Source organism: Schistocerca americana, chromosome 11 (assembly GCF_021461395.2).
Source record: "Schistocerca americana isolate TAMUIC-IGC-003095 chromosome 11, iqSchAmer2.1, whole genome shotgun sequence".
Classification (NCBI taxonomy): Eukaryota; Metazoa; Arthropoda; class Insecta; order Orthoptera; family Acrididae; genus Schistocerca; species Schistocerca americana.
The window spans coordinates 16,802,486-16,820,639 of NC_060129.1; the positions used below are offsets into that span (position 1 = coordinate 16,802,486).

An 18,154-nucleotide genomic window follows, 5' to 3' on the forward strand; every position below is an offset into this window, starting at 1 on the left:
CATGTAGTACAGAAGGTAAAAAGGGCTGCCAAAGGCTGGGGCTCCGTGGTAGCCAAGTATGAACCTGCCAAAGAGTGGCTAGGCCCCGGGAGGGGGGAACAGTTTGAGAGCCCCCACCAACAATTTTGTTTATTGAAGATAAAGTTACTGTAATTGCCCTTATCCATAAAAGTAGAAACAATATTACTTCTTAATGAGTGAAAAATCCTATTGCAAGTGACTTAATTATATTTGTACTATTTGGAAAGTAAATGTTGAAATAGGACTAAGTCCACGTCCATTTCTGGTTTAATTTTGACTTTCATAACTTTTGGTGATCACATAATTCGTACATAATGAAGTAATTACTATTGAGAAGAAATAAGCTGTTAACTGTTTCTATGAGAACTTGCATATACTATTTATAACTGCTAGCATCACTGTACCACTTGTCTGATTATAGTAGAGTTCATTGCACTTCATTGGGTAAGAAGTAATAGTAGCTTTCTTTTATCACAACTCTATACAGATTATATAAAAGTAATGTACAACATTAGTATGCCTAATTAGGCTGGTGACCATTTTTATTTCATTTAAGTAAACTTGGTTTCTTAAAAAATTTTCCAAATTTCAATCTTTAGCTTTCTGGTTTCTTCTGTAGCACTGAATTCAGGTTCGATAAGACAAACCCATTAGGTAATTCAAGGTCAGTTTTACTTAAATCCTCCCACAGGGTAACATGTCCTGCATCATAATAACGTATTTGGTAATACAGATTGTATGTTAATATAATACGTGATGCAGTATAGTGTTGTACGTTTTCAGATGTTCTGCTGTGAAATGTTCATCTGAATTTGATAATAATAATAATGGACAATGTGCCATACCACTCTGCTGTGGTGGATCACGCTCTAACAACGAGGAGGCGAAAATTGAATATTTTGCTCTATGTACAAAGAAACATTCTATCAGATAAAGTTGAACTTGGCATGAATAAATCATAGTTAATGGATCTTGTACTGTAGAAGCCAAAACCTCCACAATACAAAGTCAACAAACCAGTTAACACTAAAGAGCATAATGCAATCAAGGCTTCTTCCATATCATGCTCATTTGAATCCAGCTGAGCATATATGGGCCCAGGTGAGAGGTACTGTGGCAGGAAACACCAAGAAGCTTGGGCTCATTGAGGTTGAAATGCAGAAAAAAAGAGCCACTGCAAACTTTACCCCACAGGAATGATACTGAGTTGCCAGCCATTCAAAGAAGGTAATTGAAGAGACATGGATTTATGAAGGACCAGATGGAACAGAGAGTCAGTTCAGTCAGCTCCAGTGCCAGTTTCAGTTCTGAGGGAGAAAGCGATGATTCTTCCTTTGGCATCACTTAACTTACACTGTAAATGTGAGTACGTATGAAAAATTCATTGATGTAACTGCTTCATTTAGTATTGTATTTCTTTACGGCCAAAGAATGTTTGCTTGGCAGCTGACTATAGGTCATAACCTAAGATGGGCATTGTGTTGTTGCTACCCCTTGGAATCTATGCTTCCCTGCACTCTTTCTTCCCCAAATTTCCAAAAGTTGCAACTTCTTTTAAACACAATATAGTAGTTTACTGCCTCTGTATTTCTGTTTTGCACAGTTCATCTGATTATAGCTTAAACCTGTTAATGATACCATGTGTGTGACATGAGGCTAAACTATATAATTCAAAATTTATATGACAATCACTATTTCCCAGTTCACTGTGACTAGTCTGTGTACATATTACCACATTTAATAATTTTCCCTCCGTGGAAATCTTTTACCACAAACTCACAAATACAGAGACTCACTGACAAGGTAAGAGCCCAATGAATTTGCTTACAACACATTAATCGAAGATACTGAAATGCATAGTCTTCTTCAAACAATGTGAAACTTCTGATAGGAATATCAAAACTCTAGAAAAAGATAGATTGATACTAATGTAAAGATAACATTTTAAGTTGCCAACAGGCAAAATTAAAAGAGATTTACATTTAAGCTTTTGGCCTCAGCCTTTATCAGAAAAAGAACTACTTTCCAATACATATAAAATTGAATTAAAAGTCAAATAGTACATTGCTCTAACACAACAGTTTAAGGCTCAAAGTTTTAGAGAAGTTCGATATACTGTGCATAAATAAAGTTTTGTATGCTAGTTACAAAATACAATAAGGACCACTGATTTGAGGATATCAAGAAGAAGCTAATTAATAAAGATTATAGTCAATAATGTGGTGCAGTTTAGTTGTAATCACTGTCATAGACACAGTACAGATATCTGACAGCCTCACAGGCATGGAATATGCCAGACTGGTGTCTACCACTGATGGTTTAGCTGAAATTATCTTCCGAGCACCCTGAACATTACAAAAATTCCAAATTGTTTCTTGGATTGAGCGCTTTTTTGACAACAATTATTTTGCTTGATGTTCAGATTCACAACTTTAGAGGCATCATATTATTGTCTTCAATTAGTGAATCTCACTAAAGTGTCTAAGGCTTCCATAGTGTCAATCCCAGAGATGTTAGCTGCAGACATTTTGCCATAATCACTGTTAACTTCTGGTGCCTCCTGTGACTTCAAAACACTTTTATAATATCACATCATCCACTCTCCTTCGGTAACTGAATTTCCACCTATGTCAATCCATTTTAATTTCACCTGAAAAAGCACTCAATTCATTGGTAGACACAGAATATATCATTTGTACAACTTCAGAGCGATCAGCTGTAAACTACTTGTCATTTAAATTGCTTTCCATCTCTGTTTCTTCAATCATTTTAGACCATAGTTCACTCATAATACTGTTTTGGTTCTCACTTTTTTGCAGTCTGCTTATGATGACCAGTTTTTTTGTGGCTTGTCAACATCACGTTTCTGTTTTGCGGCTTTAGATGCACTTTTGCTCTGTTTGGAAATTTTTCACTGTACATACAAACATTTTACTGTGATGTAGTCTAACTGACAGTCATACAAGTAGCTGAATATTAACACAGCACAATGACTTCATTAAATAATTAAAATACCACAGCACTTATGCAAACATAAGTACTGTAAACTTAGGTTTAGTGAATGAAGAATCACTGATACTGACAAAGCCAGTAATGCAACTCACTTATCTTGGCAAGACTATAATCACACAGTTAGGCAAACAATTGTTGCTGAAAAGGTGTCACACCATGGCAAAATACCTTACGCATGTTGGACTATTGGGTCCGCTGGATTATAGAGTGCTGAATTATCATGATCTTACTGTAACTGATATCAACCTGCGACAGTGAAAATATGATTACATATATTGTTACAGCTCTGCTGAAATTCTACTCATAACAGTCAGCAAATAACTGACAATAACTGAAGTGGAATAATACGTACTGCAAAACTTCTAAGGGGTATAAACGATGCTAATTTCACTGTAATGCATTCTTTGTATTCCACAGTTACCAAATGACATATTTTTATTTCATATGCAATCCATCTGTAAAATGTGAATACTTACAAAAGTCTCAATTTCTTCTGCTCCTAAATTTAGTACTGAATCCTCCTTAATATGATCAGTGGACCCCGAGGCTATAAATGGGTCTTCCAGATACTGACAAAAGAAAACAAAACCTCTCATTTTGTATATACAACATAGCTCTCAATATTTCATTATGAAGATCTTCATACTTTTCAGTGACTCATCTCTTATTCAAAGAGTAATTTAATAAAGCTAATTTTCTGATCAGATATTTTAGTATCATACGCTGTTGAGCAAACTCATCAAACCGTCTGTTTTGTAGTGTGTTGATCCATATCTGCAACACACTACAGCAGCATTTCTGGATAGCAGAGATTTGACAATTTCTTGGTAGGTTTCGGCAGGTATATGGCACTAGATGTGCTAGAATTTAGCTCATGCAAATCCCTTGAATTACTGGCTGTTGGTTTGTGGGTTCAGATTGGCATGTGTTCCACAGATGCACATCAGTTGGATTTGATGGGCAAGTCATGAATGTGCATTCACTGTAATACTCTTCAAATCACTGCGGCATGATTCTGGCCTGGTGAAATCGACAATTATCCAGCTGGAAATATGTGATTACCATTAGGAAAAACAAAGCATCAAGGGAACCATGCTCACACAATTCACAGTAATCATAATGTATTTGGTTACTACTAGAGGTTCAATGGTACCCAAGGCAAATGTTTCCTTTAGTATAATCATACCCCAACAGCCCTGCGTACACAGCACTGTGCATTCACTCTCATGGTGAGCAGTAGCTATAATGTTTGCCTTATCCGTGTATATCCAAATGATGCTGTGCTGTACTGGTCAAAGGTTAGGAGGAGTTAGATTAGGAAACGATATACTTAAAGTAGTAGATGAGTTTTGCTATTTTGGTAGCAAAATAACTGACTGTGGCAAGAAAAGCGTTGCTGAAGAAGTACTACATAAAATAGTAGATGAGTTTTGCTATTTTTGTAGCAAAATAACTGAGAATGGCAAGAAAAGCGTTTCTCAAGAAGAAATATTTGTTAACATTGAACACACACTCAAGTGTTAGAAAGTCTTTTCTGAAGGTATTTATCTGGAGCGTAGCCATGTATGGAAGTGAAAGAGGGATGATAAACTGTTTAGACAAGAAGAGAATATGAGCTTTTGAAATGTGGTACAACAGAAGAATGAAGATCAGATTAGTAGATCACAGAACTAATGAAGATGTACTGACTCATATTGGGGAGAAAATAAATTTAAGGTACAACTTGACTAAAAAAGGGATTGGTTGATAGGATTACCAATTTAGTACTGGAAGGAAGTGTAGGCAGGGGATGGAGGGGAGGAGGTGGGCTAAAAATTGTAAAGGGAGACCCAGAGATAAATACAGTAAAAAGGATTCAGGATTCAGATGGATGTAGGTTGCATCAGTTGTTCTATAATGAACAGGGTTACACAGGATAGAGTAGCTTGGAGAGCTGGGTTCAAAGCAGTCTTTTGACATACCACCACCACCACCACCACCACCACCACCACGGATAACATGTAACACACAAGGGTAATGAGAGTCATGGTAACTCTACAAAAATACTAAAAATTACTGATATTGTAGGATAGAATGGCTCTCCATCTATGATTTTTTAACTATATGCAGCCATTACATTCCATGATTGTCTTTCTGTACCTCAAGCATAAAACAACACTGATTTGAAAACTTACACTATGTTCAGAGAGACTCACATTCAATTTCAGTCCTGGATCTTCCTTTGTGTTGTAAAATGGAGCCTCAATTTTTAATGGATCTTGAAGTAACTGGAAAAGGAGAATTATTACCCATTTAAAGCTTGCACATAAAACTCTGTAACAACTGTATGACTATTAAGAGAGATGGACAGGTTTGTCTTCAACCACACCTCACATAGAAAATTACATTGCTAAAAAAGCAGTAATCATCCAAATAGAATAAATTTTCATTCTGCAGCAGAGTGTGCATTGATTTTAAACTCCCTGGCAGATTAACACTGTGTGCAGGACTCTTACTCAAAAGTAAGACCTTTCCCTTTCACAGGCAGGTGCACTATCAGTAGAGCACTTGCCTGTCGAAGGCAGGCAAAGGTTCTAGGTTTCTTAACTTGCATGCATTACACTTCATGATTTGGATTGCTCCCTGGACTGTTTATATATGCTTACGACAACTTTTGCTATGGTCTAGACTTTGGCTCCTGTTAGCAGTTTACTTTGTCAAGAAGACGAAAACATGCTCTTTAATTTCAGTGAACAGCTGAAAGTAGCCAACAGTGCGGAATGAAACATTTAGTTTCAAATAAATTGTCTGCCTCTGTGGAAAGCATCAATAAAAGCCAAAATTTCTTTAGCAAACCTACAAAAATAGCTTCACTGTTCTGCAAGGTGATTAATGTTCGACTGCCAAAATGCTGAAATAAAATAAAATGAGAAAACTAAAATCAATATGATATTTTAGACTTCCATAATTATGTGAATGCATTGCAATTCATTTCATAGCTCCTGGCCAAAGAAATTCATTTTTTTTCCATTTAATGTGAGAGCTGTAAATGAAGAAGAAACAGCAAAATCACCCTGGCAGCTTCGGTGTGCCAGAAAAACTTTTCAAGTAGCTAGAAGCAGGAAAAGGTACTGCTCCTACATGAATAAACTGAGCATGTGCATGAGCCCACTCGCAACCACTCACTCGAACCTAACAGTCACACTGATTGGAAGCTGTTTGTTATTATGTTGCATAGTCTTCATCCCGAAGCTTTTGACGCATTTTGCTGTTGGCAGACACTTGTGTGTACACTGTGTTTGTGTTGTTGTTGTTGTTGTTGTAAATGGCACATTTCCTTTGCAATGTTTTATTTTGGTTTTATCCTCTTGTTTATGTTTTATTGCTACAGTATTATTCTGCTGCAGCAGGATGCTGTAAAATCCTTTGTTAGAGCATCAGTTCTTACCAGTCTCAATTACAAAAATTTAACTGAGAACTAAAACAATGAAATATTTCCATAGTCCTAAAAAATTCCTAGGTTCCCCCAGATGAAAAAATTCCAGGATTTCCCAGTTTTCCCAGAGTGTATACATCCTGTATAATATAACTGGCAGAATTTCAAGCCTTGCATGGAACACTTACTGTGTGAAAATGTTCTGATCACATCACAAGTGCCATGCAGTTTGAGTCTGATGGTGTAGCTGTCAGCTTATGGGCTTCAGACCTGCCAGTTCTCTGTCAGGGTTGGTTCCTTAGCCATTACCAAGGTGAGAACAAAAGTAAAGTATGATTTTTATAGGATGGGACCTCTTTAAATCTAAAAACAGTGCTGAGCAATACAGCAGTACAACAGGTCAGCTATTTTAACTATCTGAAATGTGATATCACATACTAACATGACAAAGATACAGGTAAGAAAGTAACAAAATTTGGAAACTACATGTAAAAGCAAACAGGTACTTTAGAAAAAAGATAGAGAAAATAACACGAAGGAAGTTTTAGAAAATGATGACCATCTCCACATTACCCTGTGGAGGCGAATCATTAGTCATTTACAAATGACAAGGCAGTAAGATCCAGGCAGTGCAATGGGATTCTTTACACCCACAAATGGCTGTATGAGAGAAGACATTATGACAGAATTTAAAATGTTTAACACGCAAAACAAAATTGATGACAAAGAGGAAAACTGAATCAATATCTTGACACAATGAACAGTGGCAGACAATATTACAACATCAGAGATTATAGCCCAGTAGGTTGACGAAGCTGGGGAAGGCCAAGGAAGAGTGAAGGCCTAATACTCAATGCACAAAAGAAGAAGTTGTTTATAGTGCATTTAAAATTAGTTGTGACTTTTGACAATTCAGTATGGAGTGAGTGGAGGGGCGCATAGTTGCTAGCATGGATGATATCAGCAGGCAAAGGTAATGTCAGGCCTGCTTAGCACATAACCTGTCAGCTGCACGTCTGATTGATCTGTAATCTTTCTCACACATCTTATAGCTTCATTCGTCAACCTTCTGATTAATTCCCTATCATTTCAAGAAAGGTCATAGTTATTGTGATATTTCAGTATAAGCTAAATTACTGCAAGAAATTCTTAAAGTTTGCAAACAAACATAGGGGTACTATGAATTTGCATTTGATTTGTGTTAGGTCATATTATGCTGCATATGAAATTTAGATAACATATTGAATTATTCTTTAAACCTCTGAGAAATTGCTATTTATCTCCAATGTCAAGTAAATGGAATGTTAGTAAAGGTCTCCATCACCAACGCACATGCCAGTAAAAAAGCCAGAATGAAATATTCATAAATCCCTCATATCTCATAAATGGTCTCCCCCTCAGGAGACACCACCTTAATGAAACACTATCCATGTGGGTGAGGGGGTTTGTGTGATCCAATGAAGTGGAGGGCTATACCAGCAGTAGTGTAACTACAAGCAGGGCCTCCCAAGCTGGACAGATCTCCATAGAGGATCCAGATGAAGTGTGTCTCACAATGTCCCGCCTAGTGTCCTGCTCTATTCTATCGTGGCCCATCCTATACTCTCGCTTCCTTTCCTTTTCCTCCCTGTGATTGTGTGGCAGCAGGCACAGCCCCCTAATGTGGACAGCAAAAGATCCTTGGATACCATGACAACATTGATGCACATAGGCCTTACTGCAAACGGATGGACAGCATTCTTTAGTTGTGCTGAAGACAAGCTATCTAGGGGGTAATGTCCTGAAATAAAACCTTGGCAGGTGTCCAGGCCATGAGGTGGCAGCCCCACCTGGACACTCAGGTGCTGTGGGCTGATAACCCACACCACCAAAAAACACGCATCACAGAAACTAACAGGAGAAACAGCCGGATGGATCTTAAGGATATGACCTTTGGCTGAAAAGGAAAACCCGTATTGGTTTTTGGAATGTAAGGATGTTGAGAGAGGCAAGGAGGCTGAGAGAGGTTGAAAACCAGATGGAGAACTACCGACTAGATATATTGAGACTAAGTGAAATAAGGTGGCCAGAATCTGGGGAATTACAAACACAAATTGGTGGACTGCTGCTGTACGCGGGTCAGACAGGTGAGGACGTGATGTGTAGGAATGGTGTAGGGCTCTTACTGTCTAAAAGCAGCAAGAAGAGCTTACTGGAGTTGAAACCAGTCTCAGAACGGATAATAACCGCATGCTTTAAAAGAAATGTGTGATACGTCACTGTAATTCAATGCTAGACACCTAATAAAATAGCTAAAGGAGAATTAAAAGATGCATTTTATACAGAGCTTAATGGAGTCCTTAGACAAACAAATTCTAGGGGCCTAAAAATTTTAATGGGTGACTTGAACACAAAAGCTGGTTCAGAAAATGAAGGGCTTGAACATATCATGGGTGTGTACGGTGCTGGGATAAGGAATTTAAATGGTGAACTGCTGATAGACACATGCACTGAACATGACCTAGTCATTGGAGGCACAGTGTTTCCACATCGTAACTGCCATAAGAAAACGTGAGCTTCTTCAGACCATGTTACCGAAAATCAAATAGACCACATAGTCATAAGCTGCAAGTTCCAACACTCTCCGTTAGATGTCAGAAACAGAAGAGGAGCGGACGTTGGAAGTGACCACCACCTAGTTTTGGCAGAATTCAGACTGAGAAAAGAGGCAAACAGAACCAAGCTCAGTCACAGGAGCAAGAAAACAGATCTAGCAAGGCTAAAAGACCAACAGATCAAAGAAACATTTGCCCTTGAACTACAAAACAGATTCCAGATCCTCTCTGAAGAAAACTTTATGGAAGAGGGAATTGAAACATGTTGGGGAAAAAAAATGAAAGACAGTTATTTAGATGTGATGGAAAAATCATAGGATGTAAGGCACATCAATGGAAGGAATGGACCTCCAATGCTACATCAGATGAGATCAGCCACCGGAAAGAACTAAAACTTAAGTTAAATCTTTGTCTGACAAGAGTGCAAAAGAGCGAAGCGCATAAAGAATACACAGAGAGATAAAAGGAAATGGAAAGATGAGCAACCAAAATTAGTAGAAGAGGCAGCAAAACAAGGAAATATTAAAGGGTTCTACAATACAACCAAATGGTTGTCAATGAAGAACTTCAGACATGAAGGACCAGTTAAGAACAAGGATGGGGTGATGCCTACCACTCAACAGGCACAGCTACAGAGATGGGAGGAGCACTTCAAGGAACTGTTAAATTTTGAAGACAACCATGACGAACAGGTAAGAGATGTTCCAGAGCAAGTCGAAGAAGATCAAGATATAAATTTGCAGTGTCCCAAAATGGACAAAATTAGGGTTGCTTTGAAAACCATAAAGAATACAGAGGCTCCAGGCCTAGACAACATAGCACCACAGCTCTTAAAAGCTGATATTGAATGTACTGTTAAGATGCTCTGTCCCTTGATGAAGCATATTTGGCTTGAAGAGAAATCTCCAAAGGAGTGGAAAAATGGTTTTGTCATAAAGCTCCGAAGAAAGGGAAATTTGTCAGACTGTAGCAACTGGCATGGTATTACATTGTTGTCAGTGCCAGTAACATCATCACCAGAATTATTTTAAACAGAATTAAAGAGTTTCTTGAAAAGTGACTGCGTAAAGAACAGGCCAGTTTTAGGGCACAACACAGTTGTATTGATCTTATTAACACTCTTAGGATAATTTTAAAGCAAAGCGAAGAATTCCAAGCAACCATGTACCTGGCGTTCCTTGATTTTCAAAAGGCCTTCGATTCCATGAAACACAAAGTGCTCTGACAGGTGTTGCAGAAGTATGGGATACCACAGAAGATCTTAAACATCATAAAAGATCTGTATGATGGTTACAAACATTGCATACTCCACAAGGGAAATGTGACAGAGCCCATGAAAGTAATAACTGGAGTCCGGCAGGGTTGCATTTTATCACCAACACTTTTTCTACTTGTTCTAGAATAAGTTATGTGAAGAGTCACAGCAGGCAGGAGACGAGAAATCCAGTGGGAGATCCATGAATGTCTAGAGAATTTGGATTTTGCAGACAACATAGTTTCACTAGCCTAGCTGACTGATATGCAAGCTACATTAAACTTGCTGAAAGAAGAAGCAGAGACTGCTGGCCTCAAGATAAATACAGGCAAAACAAAGGAAATGAGAGTAAATTCAGGGAACATCAGAGGTGCCACTGTTAATAGAGGAGCAGTGCATGGAGACTGTCAACTCATTCCTGTATCTTGATTGTATAGTGATGGAATATGGTGGAGCTGGAGATGACATGAAAAACCGCATTAAAAAGACAAATACATACAATTGTATCCAATACAGAAAAACAGAAATATCACGTACAAAACAAAAATCCGTATTTTTAATACAAATGAGAAGGCTGTCCTTGTGTATGCCAGCGAAAGCAGGAAAATGGATAAGCTTAATAAATAGATGTCTCTGACACATCATGAATATCTGGTGGCCAGAAAAAATATGTATTGAGGAGCTCTGGCGAATAACAAACCGAATACTTATAGAAGACCAGATGCGAGAAAGTGGTGTTGGTTGGGGCACACCTTGAGATGGAACCATCGAGAAAAAAGCATTGGAATGGAATCCCCAGGGAACAAGGAAGAGAGGAAGACCTAAAGGCACATGGAAGAGGACAATGGAAGGGGAAGCAAAAAGAGTTGGCAAAACCTGGGCAAAATTGAGGCAAATGGCCAAATACAGAGACAGATGGCGAGTTCTCCTGGATGCCCTATGCCCCCATAGGGGCCAAAAGAATTAAATCAAGTCAGTCATAAATGGTCTGAGATATTAAAACAAGCTTGGGAAATGATAGCATGCAAAGAGGAGAGTATTTTACCATATGGTTAATATCTGAAATTGCCATATATACTGACATAAGTGAAGAAGCTGCACATTTACTTTTATACTGAGAACTGGCTTTCTTGTAACTACTGATATGTCTCGCCCTCAGTTGCTTGGTTAATAACACACCGTTTTAGGATTCTGTTACCATTTCAATTGCCTTACAATGTTAGTGAGATGTGTATCTGTAAACTATACTGTGTTTAGGCAAAAGAAGCAGATGTTAACACAGCAACAAGAGAAGTACCATATTTCTCAAAACTCGTCACGGTCCATGAATCCAGCTCTCCTCAACTACATTCTTGATATGCCTGATAACGTGAGACCAGTCCGATATAACATTTGCAGTGACTTCTCTTGTCAACATTTCAACATCACCGAGTATAAATATCTTGTTGTTTTTTGGCCACATTACTTTTCACCTACGACCATATATTCCCAGCCAGATTTAAATGAGCATAATATGGAGAAAGCCTGATTAAACAATACCCAAACATTAGCCAGTTCACTGACCTGTTAGCGTGGAGTTTCTGGCTAGTACAGTACTGAAAGTTCCATTAAGTCTACCTTACACAAGATGGGTTCAACTTTATCCACTCAAATATTTCTTTGTACCCTGAGAAAAATAGCTGCTTTCCTCTGCTGTATTGCTGGGACTTTACCCATCCCAACTGAATGGTATTGTGCATTGTCCATTACTACTGTCGAATTTGGATGAAAATTTTCTGGTGAACGAGTTCTTGGGTGATCACTTTTACTGTGAATCTTGATGTGTTGGCAGATGTGCCAACACCTTGTAGTTAGAGGAGGCCGAAATGCACGCTATAATCTAACGCAGACTGGAGTGAGGTCTGGAACAGGATACGTAATGAATGCTATAAAGAAAAGTACGTAGCTGCTGGAATACTTAACTTTAATCCATCATTTGTATACAGCATTCTTGATTATACAAGTGAGACTCTCTCTAGAAATGGTTAATGGCGCCTTGCTAGGTCGTAGCCATGGACTTAGCTGAAGGCTATTCTAACTGTCTCTTGGCAAATGAGAGAAAGGCATCGTCAGTGTAGTCGCTAGCAAGTCGTCCGTACAACTGGGGCGAGTGCTAGTACGTCTCTCTAGACCTGCCGTGTGGTGGCGCTCGGTCTGCAATTACTGACAGTGGCGACACACGGGTCCGACATGTACTAATGGACCGCGGCCGATTTAAAGCTACCAGCTAGCAAGTGTGGTGTCTGGTGGTGACACCACAAATCTCATGTTCAGACATGCTGCAATGTTATTATTAATGCAATGGCAGCACGGAACACTTGTTTACAATACCTGACAGCTGTAAAACACTTCACTGCCAGAAAGTATCAATTTACAATGAGAGGAAATAAATGTAGGTGCCTCTGATGTGTGACACCGCATGGTACTGTTTACCCATGGTGTGGCACCATGGGCGCTTTACCAGCCAAACAGCTAACCATTGGTGCTACCTAGGCAATGGCACACAGTGAGCCAAACATCAAAAGTTGCAACTGTTTTTAAATGCAGTATAGAGTAAACTATGTATGATCCAAATAACATTGGCTTTAGGGACCAACTGAATGAGGCACTGCAGTTGTTAAGAACTCATATTCTGGAGGATGGAGTTTGCTCCATCTGTCCATCTTTCTTTAGGTTTTCCTAATGGAGGAAATGATAAATGTAGAAATGAAAAAAAGAGTAAAAATATTTAATGAAGGAAAACACAGAAATGAAAAAAGAGTAAAGTAAATTTAATGAAGGCAAACAGAATTGCTCCACAATTTAAGTAAATACCTTGATAACAAGGATAATGAAACAAATTGAAGTACATGACACTGCAAGGGTTTATTAAAATGTAGAAGAGGGGACAAAGAAAAGAAGCCTACAATGGCGCTGTAATTTTAATGGTAGATAATACTTAGGTGTAAAATATGAAAACTGCCACATTGTTGTAAAAGTGGGTATTATATAGCATCATGTTCATTCAGATGGTGATGTGAATGATAAGAGTGTTGAGAAGGGTCAAGATTCACTTTGGGTTTCCGGACATAATGGAGTATTTTCAAGCAAAAGCATTCATATCTTGAATCGTACTTTGCCATCATTTTCACAGTATATGATGAATTCTCATTCTTGCTCTGCCCACTAATCAAACCTCCCATGAGAATGACAACTGATTCAGTCAAAGAAGTATCTGTGGATAGTTTACTCATCAAGGCAACTGGTCAAATACGTAGGAAATCACTGTTCAGGTCCAGGGCATTGCAGCAACTATCATGCATCATTTTATTTAGACATCAACACAATGACGCGTAGTTCTTATTTTTGTTTGTATATATAAGAGTGTGCTAAAAAGTAATGCCTCCAACCCTTTAATTCTGTTTGCAGTATCGGTTGAGATACTACATGTCACATATATTACTCGACTGAGTAATGTGCACAGGTTTTTTCACTCTGCTGACCCAAATTGGAACCATCTGCTGCTAGAGGGCTCTGGATTGTAGCATGTAACATGAACATGTGTAGCTTAACTAAGTTGGTGCGTGAGGAGCAGCGTACTGTGATCAAGTTTCAAATTCAAAGAGTCTGCCCATACATGCACCACCCTGTCCTTCAGCATGACAATGCCAGACAAGACATGAGGGTTGCAATGTCTGCAACAATCCGACAGCTTGGGTTCACTGTCATCAATTATCCTCCATATACTCCTGACTTGACCGCCTCCAATTTTCATCTGTTTCCAAATCTAAAGAATACCTTCGAGGACTTCCATTAGATAGTGACTGAAGCAGTGAAAGCAGAGGTGAGGTTGTGGCTCTGTCAACAAAGTCAGTGTCAGTATCAATGAACTGGTCTCTCAGCAAGAGAAATGTGTTTATTGTGTGTGTGACTACATTGAGAAATAAATACGTCAACATGAGGAATAAAGACATAAAAAATTAACAAAGCTTGTTTTATTTGAAAAACTTTAACAGTTTCTGCATAAAAAATGTGGAGGCATTACTTTTTACCATGTCCTTGTACAAGACAATAATTCTACTAATGTAGATATTAAAACTATTGTTCCTGTACAAAGACAATACTTCAACCTATATAGAGCAATGCCTAAAAAATACTATATTTAGGCTTTTGTGCCATATTTGACAATAGTGGGCAAATTATGATATTGTGAGTCAGTCATAATTACTAGCATATCTGAACAAACCTTGACAATAATGCTCAGCTATATTGCTTACCTCTTCATTTACATTCCCCACAACTGTGAAATAACAAATCAGTGATTAATTCCATTCCGTCAAAAAAATTCTAGAATTACCTCTTGATTCCCAGTCTCCTGTGGTTCTTCCTTTATTTTCACACTACAGGGGTATACCTGGACCTGTGGTGAGAGTAACACAAAGCAAAATGAGTATATTTAAAAAGTCATGATCTCCACACACTGTTAGCAACTTTCACAACTTCTATGCCACAATTAAAGTACTTTTCGTGAATAATTAACACCACATAATTTAGCAACAACTATCATTTTATTGCCAGTTCTCAGTGTATGTTCTTTCGTGCGACAGTAATTCTGGTTGATGCAAAACTGATTTGTTTTATTTCAATTAGAGAGAAAATAAAATTATGTGAATGACAACATTATTTTCTAGATATTACTCACTACAGAACTATTCTAAAAATAAATTCTTACTGAGTGATGAAATACCCACAGCTTTTTCATACAGCACTGAGTTATTGAAAAACACTCTTATACAATGGAAGTAGTGTAAAAGATAAATGTCATGTGTATATTGGTTTCTGTAGTTACTCCAGATAGGAGTGGCAAAAGATCATCATCACAGAAATTGTAGGTTTTATTGCATCACAAATTATTCAACTTGCTCATGATTCACTACCTACAGCAGACACAATACCATTTAAAGAATAAAAATGTGCAAGATAATCCTCGAGTTTTCACATCAATGAAGAGAGGTTAAATATAATGAAGAGAAGTGAAATATAATCAAGGTGAAAAGGTTGAAAGCTGGACAACACACATCTCTGTACTGTTGTTCTTAAGCCAGGCTTACAATAAATGTGAAGTCTAGCTTCACTCAATGCAGACTGTCTGCTATGCTGTCAACAAATACACATAATCTGCCAACACAATTTTTGCAAATCCAATCTATGGAGCATGTTCTTGCATTTGTATCATTACCAATTCTGCAGAAACATTCAAGATGAGGGGGGCAAAGGAAGCAACAAATATTTTACAGTGCAACAAAAAGTTTGGGTCAAACTTTAAGTTACATTAGTTACAACAAAAATTCCTTAATATTTCTGTAACATCCTTGCAATTTAATAAATATCATTTATCATGAAGTGATGTATATAGAAGAGGTAGTTAAAAAAAACACACATCAGTACTGAATGTACAACCTCTTAGTTTTGCCACAACTTTGCTCCCATCACAAATATACACACTGGAATATATCAGGGTGCATGTACACTGTGTTCTAAAAATTAATTAATGTGAATTAAAGACACAAATCACAATTTTCTGCCATGAGTCTTATTGACACTTGGTTTACATATTCAGAGACAAGTGCTAATGCAAAAAAAATATTATATGAAACTAACTTCTTAAACCAGTGTTCACAGTAAATGTCTCTTCAAACTTCTTTCAAGGTAACTATGAGAACTCGACTGAGCACTGGTAGACCGATTATCTCATTAACACAGCAGAAATACAACCCTTAAGAAATTATCAACAGATAACTTCACTAACCACTTGCAAATATCAGAAAAATTAAAACTGAATAACTATCAGGAGTTTGAGTGTGATTAACACCTTCAGATGTATTGAAAACCTGAAAATACTGGACTACGGTAGGAAAGCAAGGGTTTTCATCAATGGCATAAATGTAGCTATGGAAAAAGATTGTTATAAAAACTTCATTGGGTTTCCCAACCCACAATTAGACTTTCACCTCCCTACTTAACCTAGGCCTTAGGCTATGCTGCAACTCTATAACCACAACAGGTATAGTATAGCACTCAATGCAAATTCATTGCTTTCCTCAAGTGATCATCATCTCCACTAGCCCTATACAGGTATAGCAAAAAGACAATCTATGACACCACTCAAGTAGTGACATAAACAAGGAAATACGGAAGCGTCCGATCCCGCCCGTCTGCTTTGACCCATTACATCACAAATATGGCGGAAACAAAAACAAACACACACACTTTCCACAAGAAGCCTAATGACACTAACGGGACAAGCGCTGCAAATGGGGTGTTTTGGGTGGGGGGCAAACTAAATATAAACAAATTTAGACGCCCTGCGTAGCTACAACGTGTAAATGAAGACAGCCATGCATGAATACCCACCCACCTCCCCAGGGGTCATAACCCTTGCAACCCATAGAAGATAAAGATGCTTCAGTAGCTGATTAGTGATTTTTGTCTTTTTTTTTTTTTTTTTAAATCTCACGGGGTAGAACAAACAGATCAGAAAGATAAATATAATAAACTAAAACAGAAATTGGAGGAAACACATAATTAAAATAAGTAATAAGTGTTTTTAAATTAAAAAAAAAAAAACCTCACGAGATAGAACGAACAGATCAGAAAAGTAAATAAAATAAGATAAAACAGAACTGGAGACAGCCACACTCAAACCAAACTCCGCGCCGTCATGACGCCACACACGACAACACCCTTACGTCATGGGTCAAAGCCGATGCGTGGGATCGGACGCTTCTGTCGACCCCATAAACAAAACAGACAACCACAGTCTACAACAGGAACATACAAACACAAGATCCAAGGTGCCATCTATGTAACCTATGATACACTTTTAAAAAATTACACTTATAGCTCATACTGATCACTAGTAAGTGCACAGTAAGTTAGTGCACCGGGTGATGGCAATGTGGTCACTTGCTGAAATATTGTGCTCATTGGAAATGACATCCAGCCAATGACTATTTTTATCATAATAGTTCAATTTTATATAAATATATTATAACTGCCAATAAGCAGTGCATTACAAATTTGTCTAAATTTACAAAAATTAAATTCAAACCCTCCCCTGCATCATTTGTGAATTTTAACACACATTATAATCTATGCCTAGTGCTGTAAATGTTGAGTGTAAACTTAAAAACTCACTGGAGATTTTATTGCACTTAATTCCTCATACTTTCAGCCAAATGGCATGAATTCTGTTTATTCACACAACATACTGCACACTGAAATTAATGAAACAATAGTAAAAAAATACTAAGAAACTACTTACAATGGAACCTGGTGAACCTGATATCTCACTTGTTTCCTCTTTTATCCAAATAGTTTTTTCGTGGTCCATTACTGCAGTCAGGCTGTAGGAAAGACGAGGAACCAGATAATAAAAGTCACATTCAATTTCCATTGTTAATGTGAGATACAGCTGAAAGGCAGTATTTTCAGTCCATTACTGGGTGCAGCAGATGAACCACTAAACTATAAATAAATTAAAACTAGGTGAAGAAAAGAGTCTAATGTCAAGAACTGATTTACAATTCTCTCATAATGAAGTCATAACATATAACCTCAAAATGATAGAAAGTCATGTTTTGCAAAATCCATCCCACAGAAAAAAATGCTAGGCTGACTGATACTGTTTGTGTCTGTCATTGGTTTAAGGTATACTCTACTACTGTGAGCATTATTTGAGTGGTGTCTTGCTTTTTCCCAGACGAACTCTAACTAGGCGTACAGCATTATGAGCAATCAAAGCAACTAATGAATGGAAAGGATATTTTCTACAGAAAA

The 18,154-nt window shown here is 37.7% G+C and overlaps 1 protein-coding gene across 1 annotated transcript; it reads right to left on the bottom strand.

Annotated features, from left to right (window-relative positions):
- Positions 1 to 2,608: 2,608 nt before the first annotated feature.
- LOC124553935 lies at positions 2,609 to 17,771 on the bottom strand. The gene is made up of 5 exons (XM_047127954.1): positions 17,640 to 17,771; positions 14,673 to 14,735; positions 5,208 to 5,300; positions 3,510 to 3,602; positions 2,609 to 2,671 (listed from the first exon to the last, which is right to left on the bottom strand). Exons 1-5 carry the CDS (start codon positions 17,769 to 17,771, stop codon positions 2,609 to 2,611), a joined length of 444 nt encoding a protein of 147 aa, XP_046983910.1.
- Positions 17,772 to 18,154: the final 383 nt, after the last annotated feature.

Coding starts and splice junctions, on each gene's coding strand:
- LOC124553935 (XM_047127954.1), bottom strand. CDS start 17,771: ATGGAAATTGAATGTGACTTTTATTATCTGGTTCCTCGTCTTTCCTAC. Junction 5,301..14,672: donor AGGAGACTGGGAATCAAGAG/GTAATTCTAGAA, acceptor CTCCTTTTCCAG/TTACTTCAAGATCCATTAAA. Junction 3,603..5,207: donor TGAGTCTCTCTGAACATAGT/GTAAGTTTTCAA, acceptor TTCTTTTGTCAG/TATCTGGAAGACCCATTTAT.